The following is an 18727-nucleotide window of genomic DNA, read 5'->3' as shown; positions in this document are numbered from 1 at the left end:
TAACTTTTCCCCTTTTTCATGGAAATCTGTCCTCAGAGAATACACATTCTTTAAGTGTACTCAACATTAAAATAAAATCAACTCAAATGTCTAAAGCAGAGGTTCTCAAATTTTCTGCCCGTTAGATAATTTGTAGATACTTGTAAAACTGCCCAAGCTCTTTATTTCAGTGATTCTGCCGTGGGTCCTAGGAATCTTTAATTTTAAGAAGCATCTCAGTTGCTTCTGAAAAAACAATTCATGGAAAACATGTTGAGAGACAACTTTCTAGTCAGACAAATTTGTCAAGTAGCATGTAAAATCAAATTACTTTTGTGTATAATACCTCCATCAATGCATAATTTAAGAGTTAAGTGTGTTTAAGTACTTTTATACCTGAATATGATATTATAATGGTAACTTTTTATGTTTTTCAAAATAATTGACTACTTTCTAAATAGTCAGTGCAGTTAAAAAATTAAACTGTTGCCTATGAGCACGCAATCTCTATAGGTTTTAAATGACATATATTTTCCAAATATATGTTTCTTTGCCATAGAAACTAACCACAAATATTGGGAAAAAAACATACCTGTGGATCATAAACTTTGTAAGAAGCATGCATGCAACATTACTTGTTAAATAAAGTATCCCAAAAGAAATTCCTAAAGATTCTGTCATATTTAGACTTCTGGAATTTATTTACTTTCAATTTGTTTTCACATTACAAAGGAGATTTATAAAAATCTGAAAAAATCTTCAAGTCTATTCAAAATGTATTGAGCATATGAAAACTAAAACAAAAAACTTAGAAATGTATGGGGTTGTATGTATATATTCATTGTAATTTCTAAAATTTTACATGAGGAATTTTTTTTCACAATTTATAATTTATTTATGGATGATTCAGACCCGGTTAACGGCTCTTTTCAATTATCTTTTGTGGGGTATAACAGCAAGATACGGAAGTGGTGGTCAGTGGATGGGTGGGGCAGATAAGCAGTAAATCATTTCAGAAAATTTCACACTCAAGGCTTGTTGACATGAGTCAGGGACAAGGAAATAACCCAGTCAGCACCTGCATCTTTAATGAAGGACAACACTGCTGCACATTTAGAGAATGGAAAGGAAAAAATAAATCATGCTTAACTTTAAGGTAGCCTATCTTATTTATTCAAATAGAAATACAACCTTGTGAGTATTTCTTCAGGTATTTTCATTTAAAATATTGCAATATAAGCCTAGAATTCAATTTTATTTTTTTTACCATAGAGGTTTTTAAATGTTTTAATTAATTCCACTATATGTGAAATATATGCTTTAATAACATACCATTTAACATTTGCTTTTCATTGTCTTCCTGACATCCGTGGCAATAAAAGGTAGATGCTTAAAATGTAAACATTGGCATCTGTCAGATTTCTTTCCTAGCAGAAATTAAGTCAAGACATGGCCTAGTCCGGATTCAGCACACCTCAAGAGATAACCTCAAATGGTTTAATAATTGTTTCATTTGTGAATTAGAGATGAAGTAAATTAACATGAAAAACATCTACCAGTGGTTTTAATAAAAAGGAGGTGGGTTTTAATGGGCTCGACATGCAATGAAAGCAGCAATTCAAATGGCTGACAAAGCCTGGTTATTCTTAGAATCCATTTATTAATTATTCCTTTTCTCTAAACCAATTTATTTCAACAATAAGAGTATTTCTTGATTTACTATATACAAGTAATTTGTTTGCCTTCTCATATACCAACCCATTTCATATGTAATGTTATGAAACATAACAGCAGTTTTAAAAATGTATTATACAGGGAGACAAAATCAAATATGAAAAACAAATTGAGCTGGGCAATCCATCAATTCCAGATATTACATTCAAATATTTTAATATTTACTTACATCAAGTTATCTAGCCACAACTTGAAGTGAAAAACACTTTATTATTGTGGTAATAAAATAGCCTGCATTGTGCCAATGTTTTAATTGCTCTTTTCTTTTGTACCCTGAGAAATCTTGTTCCTGTAGACACCTTGGCTGATGATAACTCACTGAGTCAAGTACTACAGAATATAAAATTCTCCTTATTTTTTTTAAAAGCATGTTACATTTTTTTCATTTGTCTGATATCTTTATCTGATTGTTTATTATTAGAAATACATTTCTGATGAAGGAGAATTTATTTTCTTAAGAGAAAGAGTGGAAATAAATCAGCTGAATAAGAAATTACGTTTTTGTTTGTTTGTTTTGGTTTTTTCTTTTTTTTAAAAGACACTAATATTTTGCCTTCAAAGCTAATCCAGTTTTTGCTTCCTCGGAGACATGCTCAATTCAGTCCAGATCCAAGTTCGCTAATGAACATATGAAAGCTAGAAAAGCAATTAGAAGAATCAAGACTTCTCTTCATTCGGAGATTAATGAAAGGAAGGGACAACTCTAAGGCCAGTGAGTATTTTCAGTGGATTTTCTCCCTAGCCTGAAGCCAGTGCTCCTAGATGGAGGCAGTTATGAAAATGACTTCCACTCCGCGGGTGTCCTTTCTGAAAAGCTAACGGCATATTTCTTTTGACGGGTAAATTACTTTGAAATGTTTCTTGAACTCTGTAGTCCTGAAATAAAAAGGCATCTAACTGTATGCATCCCGTTTGAGGTTACCCTTATTTCTTTTTAAGAAAGTGTTGGCTCAAAATGGGCCCTGAGTAATCAATTGTGTGGCATATATTTTTAACTAACTGATAACCAAGCTATCACCTTTGTAACCAATCTACATATTAAATTAGGCAATGAAGTCATATACTGTAGATTTGGAAGTATTTGCATGTAAAATAGTAATCACAGAGGTTTGACAGCTTTTGCACCTAAGTGTTCTAAATTATGCAATATCCTTTTGAATAAAAAGATGATATTTTTTATTCCCTAGATAAACCTTGTACCTTCTCACCATATATATTCATACATGCATTCCTTCTTCCACTAGATAGACACAGGTGGTTCAAACCTCACTTAACAATTTTGAATTTTGATATCCTGCTCAATAACTACATCACGGACCAACTTTATTGACCTGTAGGAGTTATTAGCTGGCCATACAGTTTAAGGGGAATTATACCTAAGCTGTATCTGTATCTGTGTCTACCTATAGCTGTAGTTTTAAAAACACTTTCATATAAGTATCCTCTTTATTCTGACAATTTACAAAACAGTGAATTAATGTGTACCTATATTTGCATTTTCCACATACTTAAGAAATATATGATGTTTTCTTTGATTCATACACTAATCTTAATACTCAACAGAGTCATGGCAAGAGAAGGGAATGTGGGAACAGACTAAAAATAAAAATACATAGTAATTTTAGTGGGCTAACCTAATTTGATACAAATCATTAAATGTATTTTCTTACAACAGACTTAAAATTTCTGTATCCTGCAGTCATATGAAAATGTTTTTAACAGATAATACAAATCATGTTTTTTTGTTTACAACTCCCTTATCTTTGAGGTGAAAATGTCAATCTTAACCCAGCACAGGGAAAAATTGAAGCCCCAGGATTTTCCGAAATCTTTGATTTTGTGTGGATGAACATGATAAGCTACATATAGTTGCTGAATTTCAAAATAAATATAACCATAAAATAAATAAAAACAAAGTTTCATAGTATGGTCTAACAAAACATGGTATGTTATTCTTTATGAATAACTTGGCTAAATTAAGACATATTAGATGTATTCAAATTAACTTCACTTTTTTCTGTCTTATCTAAGAGGAAACATAAAATTATATTTGGATTAGTACATCAACATATTTTTGTATTTTCCACTAGCATACATTGGACCTGACTAATTCTTATTAAAACAGTAACAGTAAAGCATTTTAAAGAAATGCTATACTATACCATTAATAAAATTATGACTTCAAGGAAATAGGTTTCTAACTTCACCCAAAACAGTGGTAACTATGGTAGCAACACAGCAGCATGTCGCATTTTTAGTCTTACCTTGTTCAGCCTGTTAATTAACATGTTACTACTCTAAGAAATGTCAGTTTTCAATGTTTCAAGTTTTTGATGTTCCTTTTCTATGGTACCGGCATGCACTGCGGCTTAGGTGTCCTTTGTGTGTCACACATCCTTTCCCTACTGTAGTTTTTCTTCTGCCACTCTAATTCACTTAGTTAATATAACACTCCTTACACGTTTCAGCACGGTGACTTTTTCTCAATGTTCTGTTTCTCTTGGGAATTAATAAAGTGCTCTCTATTCAAGAATAATAATTTGACCCCTGAAATTGATCAGCACTCATACTCAAGAAGACATTCACACAGACTTGCAAGTTCCAAAGAAAATGAACAAATTTGATTTGCAATACACACAATAAAAAGTGAATTTAAAGCAAAGAAGGACTACTGGTTAAGTATTGATAAAACAAATGCACAGCACTTACCTGGAATAAGCTGGGACAGAAATAGGTGATTTGGGGATAAGCTGAGGAGTGATATTATGACCAAAAAAGGAACGTGTTTCCATTTCATCTTTGTCCCTTCCTTGCATTACACCCAGCCAGTGATAGATATGTGTTATCTGGGGAGATTTAAAAAAACAAAATTATTATTTTGTAATGGTTAGCTATGTTGAGAGATAATTATTTTGTGAAATATTGCAGTTCAAATAGATTTGAAATGTCATTTTTTGAAATGAAACATAATTAAAATTATTACATTACTAAAATGAATTGTACAGAATATATTTCATGATTCACATTTCAAACAAATGTGGTAGTTATTAATTTTGAAAACTCATTTTTAAGTTACATGTTAATCATAAATGATTCCTTGGTTTTCTCTGTTTTTTAGAGAATGCCAGATAAGTGATCTTTACTTTGATTCCCCACCAATTTAGTTGGAACACTCTCATCACATTTAGAAAACACTGAAGTTAATCATTCATTAAACAAATATTTACAACCAATTTATAATGAGTCAAGCACTATGCTGCTTTGGGGATATAGCAGAAAAAAACCTTGCTCTTCACCCAGGTGCATAAACAACTTGAGGCCACTTTAATTTTGTGAATTCACAAACAGATTTTAAAAATTACTAAGTGGTCTATTCTGAATATGACAGAGAAACATAAGATAGTATCCTCGTAAAAAACAAAGCTTATAATATTTGGGGACTTTTTAAGAGATAATAACAAATGACAGCATAAAGCTACAAAAATATATGCAAATAACTGGTTAATTAATTTTGCCAGGGAGACTGGACCAAGCTTACAGGGAAGAAGTGGCATTTTGAGATATGAGATAATATCCAGTAAGTGGAAAATAAAACAATACTATTTAGAAACAACAATAGAACCAAGTTTTCAAAGTAAGATGGTATGTAGATACATAAATTTCATGGTACATTTATTTATATATAAATTTTATCATAGGTAGATAGATGACAGGTTGATAGGTAGATACAGATATATTCCCATGATATAAAGATGTATTTGGGCTACTATAAGGACAGTAGTTTTTTGGCTGGATGATGGGGTTTGCCAGAATGTAATGTGATAGCGAACTTAAAAATAAATAGGGCAAGTAATGTAGATAATGAGGAGACACCACAGATTTTAATAATAGATTATAAAATGATCTAAATAATTTAGAAAATAACTCTGGTGGGAATATACAAGTATACTTGGCAGCACTCAGCAAATTTTAGATATGAGAGTTGAGAAGTGGAAAGACAATCTTTTAATAATATTTTTACTATTTAGTCAAAAATAGATAAACAAATCTAGTACTATATAAAAAGCAATTTGTCCACCCCTACAAAGTTCTAACAGTTATTTTTGTGACACTCAGAATAACAAATTGAAAAAACGTTACCAATTTATTATTGTAGGTTAACTGGACATAGCTATTTTGTCTATTTGAGTTGAGCTGTCCTTATTTTATGACTTATCAATGCAGAGTTAATTGCTAAGTTTCCCCCTAGCAAAGCTGTCTGATCCTCTTGCCGGACAGCTACAATCACCTGACTTGACTTTAGATATTTGGAGATTATTTCCTCTCTCTAACATTCTCTGTAAGCAACTTTGATGTGAGCTAGAACCTTGCCTCAAAAAATATACTTGGTTACTGTAGTTTCATATTTATTCCCTGACTTCTTTGTCTTGGGGTTAATGTTCTTGTAACTCTCCTTATCCTAGCATATCACTCATCACTGATATTATATAATTACATTATAAACCTAGATTAATATTTTTACTCTTTAATCTAAACTATGCAGTTATTAGTTTGTCCAAAAGCTCTTTTACAGGGTTATCCACTGAGTGTTATGGCTTTTATGATCACGTTTGTCAGCGAAGTATAAATGATTTGTTCCTCCAGAGAAAATGTATAAGTACACTGAGTACTGCTCATTGCTGCTTGGCTGGCTTTTGATATAATAGTTGCCCTATATCTTCTTGGTTTCTGCTTGCCTAAGGAGTTTCTCAGATTCCTCTTCTCTCTAATTGATTACTGAGTGTCCTAGACATAGAGTCCTGTTTGGAATAAACCCTAGACCTCTGATTTTTTTTGTTTTTTTTTTGAGACAGAGTCTCGCTCTGTGGCCCAGGCTGGGGTGAGCGGCGCCATCTTGGCTCCCTGCAAGCTCCGCCCCCCGGGTTCCCGCCATTCTCCTGCCTCAGCCTCCCGAGGACCTGGGACCACAGGCGCCGCCACCACGCCCGGCTAGTTTTTTGTATTTTTTTAGTAGAGACGGGGTTTCACCGTGTTCGACGGGTGGTCTCGATCTCCTGACCTCGTGATCCGCCCGTCTTGGCCTGGCAAAGTGCTGGGATTACAGGCTTGAGCCACTGCGCGCGGCCTAGACCTCTGATTTCTTAAATGTGTATAAGCAGTTGTATCTTAGCTCTTGACGTAAATAAAAACATGTATGAATCTCAAGGCTCTTTAGAACTTTATTACTTCAAAATTTAGAAGGATTATATTTGTTAAATGATATTTTTGTATCTGTGGCTAATTACATTTTAACTGTCATTTATTAATAGCTATATATAGCTTGTTTGTAGCAGGCAGCTATTGATAAAATAAAGAGTCTAATCAAACATGCACATAAGAAAATAAACCTGAAAGTAAAAACACTTATTATAATTGATTGAATCCCCCCCAAGTTATGTTATTCAACAGGCAGATATTAATTCAAATATGTGTAAGGTATTATGATTAATATTCCTCAAATAAATTTTCATGATCTAGGACTAGTTCTGTGAATTTATGTAGTACGTAGCTAAAAACATAATATGATTTTTAAGGTAGTACCTACAAATCAGAAATGGGAATTGCATTATTAGCTATTGTACACATATCACTTCAGTACTTTGAAGTTTTTCGTTTGCTTTTAATAGATTTTACTTTTTACAGTAGCTTTAGGTTTAGGGGAAAATTGAGTGGAAGGTACAGAGATTTCTCATTAACTTCCTTCCCGGACACTATTCCATTTCCTGCCCTTGCATAGCCTCTTCCGTTGGCAACCCCCACCAGAATGTTGCATTTGTTACAATTGATCAACCTACATTGACACCATTATCACCCAAAGTCCATAGTTTACATTAAGGTTTACTCTTGGTATTGTGCATTTTTTGGGTTTGAACAAATGTATGTGACACATATCAAACATCATTGTATCATACAGAATAGTTTCACTTCCCTAAAAATCCTTTGTGCTTCATCTATTCATCCCTCCTCCTTCCGAACCCCTAGAAACTGCTTATCTCTTTGTTATCTCCATAGTTCTGCCTTTCTTGGAATGTCGTATAGGCATAACCATAGAGTATACAGCCTTTTAAAATTGGCTATATATGTCTTTCACTTAGTAATTAACATAAATTTAAGTTTCCTCCATGTTTTTTCTTTTCATGTCTTGATAGCTAATGTCTTTTCAGCACTGAATAACATTCCATTGTCTGGACGTACCATGGTTTCTTTATCCATTTACCTATTGAAGGACATCTTGATTTCTTCCAAACTCTGGCAATTCTGCATAAAGCTGGAGAAAATATCCATTTGCAGGTTTTTGTGTGGAGGTAAGTTTTAAACACATCTGGATAAATAATAAATAGTGTGATTGCTCAACTATATGGTAGGACGATGCTTATTATTGCAAGAAACTGCTAAATTGTCTTTCAAAGTGGTTATACCATTTGTCTGTCCACTAGTAATGAGTAAGATTTCTTGATGCTCAATATCCTTGCTAGTAGCTGGTGTTATCAGTGTTCTAGGTTTTGGCCATTCTAGTAGGCATGCAATGGTACATAATGTTTTAAATTTACATACCCTTGTTGGCATGATGTGAAACATCTTTTTAGTGGCTTATTTATCATCTCATTATCATCTTTGGCGAGATATTTGTTAAGTCTTTTCTCACTGTTGAGTTTAAGAATTTTATTTTATTTATTTTATTTATTTATTTTTTTGAGATAGTGTCTTGCTCTGTCACCCAGATTGGAGTACAGTGGTGCCATCTTGGCTCACTGCAACCTCCACCTCCCAGGCTCAATTAATCCTCCCAACTCAGCCTCCCAGGTAGCTGGGACAACAGAAGTGCACCACCATACCTGGCTAAATTTTTGTATTTTTTGTAGAGCTAGGATTTTACCATGTTGCCCTGCCCACGCTAGCCTTGAACTCCTGAGCACAAGGGATCTGCCCGCTTTGGCCTCCCTAAGTGCTGGGATTACAGGTGTGAGCCACCGTACCTGGCCTTTTATTTTGTTTACTTTCATTGTATGTTTTGAGTAACCGTCTTTTATCAGATATATCTTTTACAAATATTTTCTTCCAGTGTGGGGCTTATTTTTCTCTTCACAGTGTCTTTCACAGAGTAGAAATTTTTAATTTTAATAAAGTTCAAACGATCATTTATTTCTCAATACTTTGAATATTCGGTCTTTAGGAATCCTCTCTTAATATGAAAGTCCCCTAAGTTAGGATATAACCTTATTAGCAAACACACTAACCCCCATTTAAAACCACACCTTTTGACATATTAACAATAAGATAATTGATTTTAGTGAAGAACGTGATATAACCATATTTGTATGTTCTCTCAGTATTAAAAATAGTTAATTCAACAAGAAAAAGCACTACACCTTTGAATACCCTATGAACACCTTTCCCATGGATGTGTACACAGAGTGCCTATTTTTAGAATACTAAGAATGCATGCACATATGGCTTTGAATTAAGGAAACTAACACTATATAAGAAAAGACAAAGATGTGCAACATACTTTTCTGAAAATATGTGATTACCAAATTGTTTAGGGTAATTTAAATGCCTAAAATATGATTTACTTGTAAGTATAAGTGAATGGAAGTAATATAACCAGTGTTTTAGAATCATAGAGTGTAAATTCAAATTGTTCCACTGTGAATCCTAGCTCACCACTCAGATAATTGTTTCACTTACATCAAACAGTTTAAACTCTCTTAGACTCATCTTTCGAAGTGTAAAATGTGAAGAAGAATAGCCACATCATTGGGTGAGATGTGTGTAGAGTGCTTATAAAAATGCCTGCTCTGGGCCGGGCGCGGTGGCTCACGCCTGTAGTCCCAGCACTTTGGGAGGCCGAGGCGGGCAGATCAGGAGGTCAGGAGATCGAGACCATTCTGACTAACACAGTGAAACCCCGTCTCTACTAAAAATAGAAGAAAAAAAAAAAACTAGCCTGGCGTGGTGGCGGCGCCTGTGGTCCCAGCTCCTCGGGAGGCTGAGGCAGGAGAATGGCGGGAACCCGGGGGGCGGAGCTTGCAGTGAGCCGAGATGGCGCCGCCCACTCCAGCCTGGGCGACAGAACAAGACTCCATGTCCAAAAAAAAAAAAAATGCCTGCTCTATTTCCTGATATCTACTAATATTGATGTCAACATTATCACCAACTTCAAATAGCATCTGATGAAATTCCTCCAGGGTAAGTGACAGAACCAATTATATATTTGTATTTGCACACTGCTTCATATTAGAATAGTATTGGCTTAGGTCTAATTTGCAAAAAATTAGAGGCTTGGATTATTTTAATGAACTTTATTGAAATTTAATATATTTATAAGATAATCTCATTTTAAGGGTGCACTTCAATTTTGACAAATGTATAGAACTGTGCAAACTCCACCACAATCAAGATATAGATCCTTTCCACAGGGATCTTAATTTTAAAAACTAATATGTTATGTATATATGCTGCTCATATGCACATGTTGCTAATGTTTATTTTCAAGTAATATATTTACTAATATGCTGATCCATTGCCTGCTAATAGGAGGGTTATTTTTCTCAAAGAAACATTTCAAAATATATTTTAGGAGAATCCTGTTCCATGGACTATTAACAAAATTTCTTAGAAAGTAAAAAATGTTTCATAAATAATTAATTTAGGTTAGTGCATATTTCAACAAAGTCAAAAGCACGGATTTTGTATTACATAAGAGAACACCGACATTTCCTAAATTTATCAGTGCGTGGCACCTATTTCCTCTTCTGAAACTCTTCAGCCTAGGTGACTCTCTCCTTTTCTTCTGTATTTGGAAGGACAGAAACTATTAAAGGGTTTCCTTGTTATGAACCAAAATTGGTTTTCCGTTAAGCCACACTACTTTCTTTTGTCTTCATTTCCAGGTAAAAAGAAAAAGTGCCCTGAAAAACCAAACTACTGCAACCTCTGACTCCAGTGCTGCTGAGATCAGCCTGAGAAGTGTCTCAGCCTCCTAAGCAGCTAGGACTACAGGTGTGCACCACCATACTTGGCTTTCTTTTCTTTTTCTTTGTACTTTTTTTTTTTTTTTTTAAATAGATACAGAGCCTGTCTATGTTGCCCCAAGATGGTCTTGAACTTCTGGCCTCAAGATCCTCCTGATTTGGCCTCCAAAAGTGTTGGGATTACAAGCATGAGCCACTGGACTTGGCCTCTGTCCTAGCCTTTAATAAAGAGAATAACCGTGGCTTGTAAAGTAAATTGCTATGCCTAAAAATTGCCTGTCCTTGTGAGATAAACAACAAGAAAAGGACAGCCTCATTGTGGATTTTGCATGTAACAGAGGAATCACTTAGCAATCTACACATTGGTAAAGGAGATATTCTTCCTCTTTACATGAGATAGACTATAGCTTGGTCTACCCAAATAGGACTGTAGTCATAGAGCTCATGTAGGAAAATCCATCACCCAAAATCAATCTCTATTTAAGTCAATCTTTATAATGTTGTAGAGTGTTGTGAAAATCAAGAATGCAAAGTTTAGTTTTTAGGAGAGTTATAAATACATGAATAATAAACATTTTTTAACATCTAATCTATGGAGAGCTCTGTGCCAGGCAGTGGAAAGTCAAATATGTGTGAAATAAATATACTCTCTTCATGTCAGAGGAGTAAATAATTTATTACACATGAATGACAAAAATAAAAAGGATTTAGTTGGTGACACAAGGAAGTTGTCAAGGTGGGAAGAGGATCAGGCTTGAGCTAGGCTCTAAAGGGTCTGTTGAAGTTGCACAACTCCAGTATTGGGTAAAGATATTCAATGAGGGTATGTGTGATGTGTACGTAACTAAGGCTCCATGGAAGGCTTTTGTGTAAAGGTAAAAATAAATAATATGCCGGGCGCGGTGGCTCAAGCCTGTAATCCCAGCACTTTGGGAGGCCGAGGCGGGCGGATCACAAGGTCAGGAGATCGAGACCACAGTGAAACCCCGTCTCTACTAAAAATACAAAAAATTAGCCGGGCGCGGTGGCGGCGCCTGTAGTCCTAGCTACTCAGGAGGCTGAGGCAGGAGAATGGCGTGAACCCAGGAGGCGGAGTTTGCAGTGAGCCGAGATCGCGCCACTGCACTCCAGCCTGGGCAACAGCGTGCGACTCCGTCTCAAAAAAAAAAAAAAAAAATATGTGATGTATATGTAGCACTTCACAGTTTACCTATGAATTAATCTATTAATGTATTATGTATTAATTATTATTAGGAAAATAAGTCATAATATATTATCTTTCATGTGAGGATGCAAGTTCAGAATCTTTAAGTTACTTCTCTGCAAGAAAATATACAGTTAGCAAATAAACTGGAGCCAACTCTACTACGTTTCTCACAACTATTGCAAAATGTCAAGAGAATTAGAAGGTACTGAATGCAAGACTAAATTCCAGGCTTTTTCTTGTCAGTGGTTAATGGCATATGGGACGCTGAAGCTCAGCATACATTGTATAACTTGGAGATGAAAGTGACTCCAGATAAAGGAAACCATGTAGATGATTATTAGTATATTATATGAAAGAATATGGTGAATAGGATCTTACATACAAGTCCAATTGGTGGGGAGAAAAAGTAGAAATAAACATTAACTGTATTGCAAAAGAAAGGCAACAGTTTGGTTAGAAACAAGAACACTGAAAGTTAAAAAAAAAAAAAAATATGTCATACTGTTTCCAAAATCTCAAGCTAGGAAATGGAGAACTTAGTAAGAAGTGTGTGTGTGCATGTGTGCATGCGTGTGTGTGTGTGTGTGTGTGTGTGTGTTATAAATGACTGAGTAATCTATACCTACTCTAGAGTTCTGTAGAATAAAAATGTGTCTATAAGTCTGAAGTTCACTTTACTGATAATTTGCTACTGCTTCTGTTTAGTTGGAAGTGCATTTCATGCATTTCACTTGAAATTTAAAAAGCCAAAAGTGTATAATACCTTCTAAAACTGCAGGATTAATATTTTCAAATAGACAAGGTGACCTGGACAAATTACTACCAAACTCTTTTTAACTTCGAGTACTGTCAACCCTCCTATAATAAATACATTATTTTAAAATGACATACACATAAAAAATAAAGTACATAAAGCACAGTTTTAAGTCTGAAATTAATTAAAACATTCTATTATTTTTCATGTATTAAAAAGTCTATAATTTGTTTACATTACATTTAGCTTAAGTACTTCACATATATTTAGAAAATTCTTTCCTCATAGAAACATGCAAATGCTTTACCTTTAGTCCGTTTAAATTATGCTAAACCCCAAACTATTACATCCTTTAAGGAAAGCATCAGTACTAACTTTCTGACTTCACTTATATACTTGGATTTGCTTTACAAAATGAGGCAAGAAAGGCAACTAGGAACAAAAGACTTGGAAAATAAGTTTAAATTGAGACTGAGAATAAAATATATGAATAGAGAGTATAGGAGTGATGGCAAGACAAAGACATCTTGAAAACTGGGCAACAGGGTTTAGCAGGAGTTGCAGAAGGAAGGATATTTGCAAGATTCTCTAATTTGTCACCTCAGTTCTTAAAGGTTCCTTATACGTAGGCACAGCTACATGATGAATCACATCTGTTTTATTTGGGCAGATCATAGGTCTTATTTCCAATTAAGCTTCCATTCATTTCATGAAAGACTAATTAATTCTCATCACACTTCAGGATACAGAAAATTCTAAACACACTGTGAGGAAACTCAGGGCACAGTGATAAACCTCAGGCTGTATATCACAAATGTGGTCATTTGAGATTCTTATTCTATATCCACGTTATACTTAAGTACCTGATCGAGGCCAGATAAAGAGTCAAAGACTTCTTTTAAACTTAATCTGTAAGTACACTTAAAATAGTACATCTATTAGTCTCATGTAGACAGATATGTTATGAATTAATAATACAAAGAAAAAAATAAGTAATCTGAAGCACACATCCTTTTAGAATCTTATACTTCAACCTACACCAAATTCAGGAAAAGTAGCATTTTGGCAAATAGAGCTAACGTTAATGCCATGGACCTGCTGTACTCCTAGACTCCCAAAAATTTTAACTTCTGGTTGTCTTGTGCATTTCATTGTGTTTAAAGACATTGCAATGTAATTGAATGCTAATCAATTACATAGAAAAAATTTAAAAAGTAATACCAAATATCGGCAAAAATAAACCTTACCATCCTATTCTATGTACTTTATTATTTAATTTATTTTATTTTAATTTTTACCACCTTCCCCACCGCACAGTGGCTGCAGCAAGCCTCACCCTAGGAGAGTCTGAGCCCAGACCTGCCTAACCCTCTCTACCAGCCCTGGTAGCTCAATACAAAAGACATAAACTCTTGGGAGCTCTATGGCCCCCTCCATCACCTGAGATTTTAGGACAAGCTTAGATCCCCCTACTACAACCTCAGCTGGTGTTCTCTTGAAAAAACCTCCTCCTGGCAGGAGGCCAACAAACTCAGGCCATTGCAGCAACTCATAACCAAACAACCCTGCTTCCAGGAAGGAGAGAACAACAGCTCATTCCACTGCCTGCAACATCCTAGCTAACCAGAGGTCCTGAGCCTGTCCACGAGACAACTTCACTACTGGAACAACCAGCATTGGAGAAAGCCAGGACTAAGCCTATTTACAACCAAGGACTCTCACAGTGCACTTCACTCCCCGGTCACCTCCACCTGAGCCGGTGCTGGTGTTCAGGGCTGGGAGACATCTTCTCTGGACTTTAGGTTTTACTGTATTATCATCTTAGGACAATCATCACAAAAAAAGGATAAATAATTATTTGATCGCTACGAAATGAGAATCTGAAGTATAAGATGGCTTTTATAACCCTGCATGTGAAGTATTCAAAATACTGATTGACATCTTCAAATGAAGCACTAGATGAAGCCTGAAAAGAGTCAAACTAATAATCATTAAAAGTGCTACTTAATCTTTGATATCTGTTGAGCACATTAAAGCCAGTACTTTAACATGGTTTAAAGCAATAGTTGTATGACTTTTGGATTAGATATTTTTAATATAGTGCATTCTTAGAATTCATAAATGCTTTTCACGATTAAAATATAAAATCAATAAAACAGTAAGATGGCTGTCAACTGCTGGCTAGACCATGTTATCAAAATGATGAAAAAGCAGCTACATATAAAAATAAACCTAATGTTCTATCCACAGGGCATGATGAAGATAAACACTAGTTTCTCTAGTGTAGCTACCATAATCATTAAAGAATCGATGGCAAATTAAACTTACAAATCCTTAGGGGTAGGGGGCGGGAGAAAAAACACAGCAGTAAATGCAGAAAGGCTCAAATCAATTTTTCACCCTAAACATGTGAGGTTTATTAGTATTGCTAACATAAAGGCAAATGTAAAGACAGAAAAATGGAGAATATTATCTCCTTTCACTTTAATTACAGGATTGCCTCAGGCAGAATTAGTTTTCTGACTTGCTTAAAAAAAGATTGCATTCCTATATTAATAGAATTATTTAAATAATAAAGACATTTTTAAAAGATGATCTAATGAAAAGTAATGAAATACAGTCTATCCGAATTTTATTTTTTTCTTATTTTATGGCTAAAATTAAAACTGTCTACATCATGCATTATTTTTCCAAATGAATGTTCAAATTCAAGAAGATGATTCCTTAAAAGTGTACTCATGTACACCAAGACAGAAAGAAAGCAATTTTCAAACAAAAGCAATTTTCAAAATGCTGTGCTTACACCAGCTCAGGCAGATGAATTCTAGGCCCACTTGACCTTCAATCATATTGTTCATTTCATCATTCTGATGAAAATTAGTGGGACGCATGATGTCTGGTCATCCTAGCTAAAGTGAATTCAGTTACAGACACATCTTTCTGAACAATATCATCACTCAAGAAATGTAAGATGGAAGTACACATCAATAACATCACTGTTCTAATAAGTGTTGCCTCTGATGAGTTACATTTATCTTAGACTGATCACAAAAATAGAATAAAAAATGCCTGAACATGGGTTTGGTAGAACAGAAGTTAAATATGAAGCTGGTCTGTCTTGACACAAGTTGAGAGGGAGAAGTGTAGAGTGGTAAGGAGAAAAGAGAGTGAGAGAACACAAGAATGAGAGAAAATTAGAGAAACACAACAGTTGTTTAGCAAACCTCTTTGGCTGGCCATTCCTGGAATTAACAACCATCGAAGTATACAGCAAGTGAAGTAGTCACCTCCAGAATGTCCCTGCTTTTAGAGTGTGTTGCTGTGATCATTCTCTTCCCTCTGTTTAGTCTAAATGGAAAAGAATGCCTGCTGATTGTTTTTTTCACTTTAGAGACCAAAACTTTAATTAAAACCAGCTACGATGTAAATTAAAGATAAAAATTCCACACTGTGCTACTTTTACATTTCAATAAATACTAATGTCTGATGAGGTTTTAAAAAAGTGCATTTAATGGGACGTGATGTCACTATTAGAATAATTTCTCTAAACAAAAACATGAATATACCAAAATTATAGTAAACTGATGATTTTTGTACGTTTACATTTCATTTAAATAAATGTTATTTGAGAACTTATTATGCACCATCCTAAGATACACAAATGAATGACAGTGCCTACCCAAGAAGAGTTTACAGTAGGGCAGAGGGAGACGATGGAGATAAGTTAAATACAGCGGTAATTTCTATTCATATAATGGTATAAATAGAGTGCTGTACTATCAGATCAAAGAGAGAATGAAGTAATCAGGCTTCCGGAAAATTGGAAAATGTTCATCCGAGAAGTGAACATCAGAGACGGAATTTGAAAGAACAGTAGTTGTTGACTGAGCCAGAAGTTCAGTACTGGAGAAGGACATTCTAAACGAAAGCACCAACAGCGCAGGTGCAGGGAGTTCAGTACTGGAGAAGGACATTCTCAACGAAAGCACCCACAGCGCAGGTGCAGGGAGGAAAGAATCTTTATGTTTGAAAAACAATAGATGGTTTCATTTGGATGGGATTTCAGATAAATGTAAGTGGGAGGTCCTGACAGGAGATGAAGCTAAAAAAATAAAATGAAGCAAAATGCAAATAGCTTTGTGTGAAAAACAGATATTCAAGCTTGAGAATGAACTGAACAAATGCAGTTTTTGGCCAAAAGCTCTAGGAGCATGGACTTGAACTGGAAAAGCTGGATGTCATGAGGTGGCAAAGGTCACTATTATAATATTTGAAATTCTATTTCCATTACTGCCATGTAAAAATCACTAAATATTTGTTGAGTTAATGGAAGGATGAATGAAAACAGTAGTATGAACACAGACGTATACGCAACTGAACTAATATACTTGCAGAAGAGATGGAGTACAAACATAAAAGCTATAATATTCACGAAGTCTATGTGTTTGCAAAGATTACCTTTACCTTAGGCAAGAAATCACAGTAGATAAAAAAAATAGAGAATGCTTACAAAAACATTCTATTTACCAATATTTACCACAGCAAAATGTACTCAGTTTTTCTTCACATTTGCTTTCATTTGTACACAAATTAATTTCAAACACACTGCCTTGAATGTGTATGAAAACCTAAAATTAGTTCAATACTATTGGGAGAGGAGTCACAGGATCATTTTTAAATGGATGTGACATTGAAATTAAAATCCATTATATGGGGTTGGAATTTTTAGTGTCTGCATAACTATGTTTTTTGCAACTATTCATATTAAAGTGTGATATTAATTTCTAAGCCATGAGTAGATTGTCCATTAATACTTAAATGAGCTGCAAATTTTTAGATTGCTTAAGAGCAAATAGCTCGACAAATATCATTATTCTAGATGCATATACAGCCTAGTCAGTCTTAGCAATTGCCTTCCCTTATGTTGGGTTAGTTTATGAAGCAATAGCAGCAGAGTGAGGACAAAAGGAACAAGCATTAAATTTCAGACTGACGATTAAATAATGCTATGGTAAGAGAGACATTAATGAAGTAACAGAAGAGAAGGTCAAAAGTAATTTTCATATGTCAACATGCACAAAGGCGTAACAAAAAGATTCACACACAAAAGGCTGTGCATGAAAGGTGGGGAAAATTTTTTCTGACTGTCAATTGTTTTGCGTGCATTCTAGAAGCCAAGGGTTTTTGAAAGGCTTTTAGCTTTAAACCATTCCTTACTCCTTTGAATGTCCTCAGCAGGACCAGAAATGGAGGATTCAATTTTCAAAGATAATTGTGTCAGATAACTGTCTCGTGCCTTTTCAGCAAGAATCTGATAAACACCTAATTACTAACCAAGTGATTTCAGAGCTACACAGCTGGGCTGGTGAGAAGGCTACCGCAAAAGACTTGGTCATTCATCGTATCAAGATGAAAATGCAGTTGGATTGCAAATTAATTTAATTTATTTGACTAATGCAATTTTACCAACTATTATTATGAGGGAGAATTTATTATTTTAATGAAAGAGTATAAATTTCAACATTAAACCAATGAAGGCCACACAAATAACTTTGCACCATAACTCATCAGAAAAAATCTACTGGAACTAAAAATAGGTCTGTAGAAATTTCAGGCAGTTTGCTTTCTTTGGGCAAGCTTTGTGCTATACTGATGGTATTCTAGTATTTTGTAGAGAAAAGCAGAATATTCATATTTTTTCATGTTAGATCTAGGCTCAATTCTTTTAATAGCGATATTAGCCATAGATGCATAGCTATTCATCTTTAAATGTATACACATATACATTCAATGACTCTTAACTACTTCTGAATGTCATTCCCTGTCATATCCCTGGCCTTTCCCTGTTATGTCCCACTGTCTATTCTAGGTTGTCATATGTAGTTTAAGGCCTAAAATTAGGGCCCCGTATTATGTACCGCCTTGATATCTGGTGAAATTGAGATGGCATGAAATTAAGATGGCCTAAAATGGCTTATTGCAAGTTCCTTTCACATTCTGCTTTCATGGGTGAGGTCTCCTATCACAACAACGCTCCTT

At 34.7% G+C, this 18727-nt stretch overlaps 1 protein-coding gene across 2 annotated transcripts in view; it reads right to left on the bottom strand.

The window, feature by feature from the left end:
* The window catches only part of ROBO1 (roundabout guidance receptor 1), a 1154304-nt gene that overhangs the window by 968316 nt on the left and 167261 nt on the right, over positions 1–18727 (bottom strand). For both annotated transcript variants that reach the window (XM_005548415.4, XM_065539306.1), the window contains exon 2: positions 4423–4559. In XM_005548415.4, coding sequence (XP_005548472.3) covers positions 4423–4510 — 88 coding nt within the window. In that variant the 5' untranslated portion in view covers positions 4511–4559. The remainder of the gene's footprint in view (positions 1–4422; positions 4560–18727) is intronic.

The sequence above is a fragment of the Macaca fascicularis genome, chromosome 2 (genome assembly GCF_037993035.2).
Source record: "Macaca fascicularis isolate 582-1 chromosome 2, T2T-MFA8v1.1".
Classification (NCBI taxonomy): Eukaryota; Metazoa; Chordata; class Mammalia; order Primates; family Cercopithecidae; genus Macaca; species Macaca fascicularis.
The sequence above is the reverse complement of the archived record's forward strand: the minus strand, read 5'-3'. Positions and strand labels throughout refer to the sequence as shown.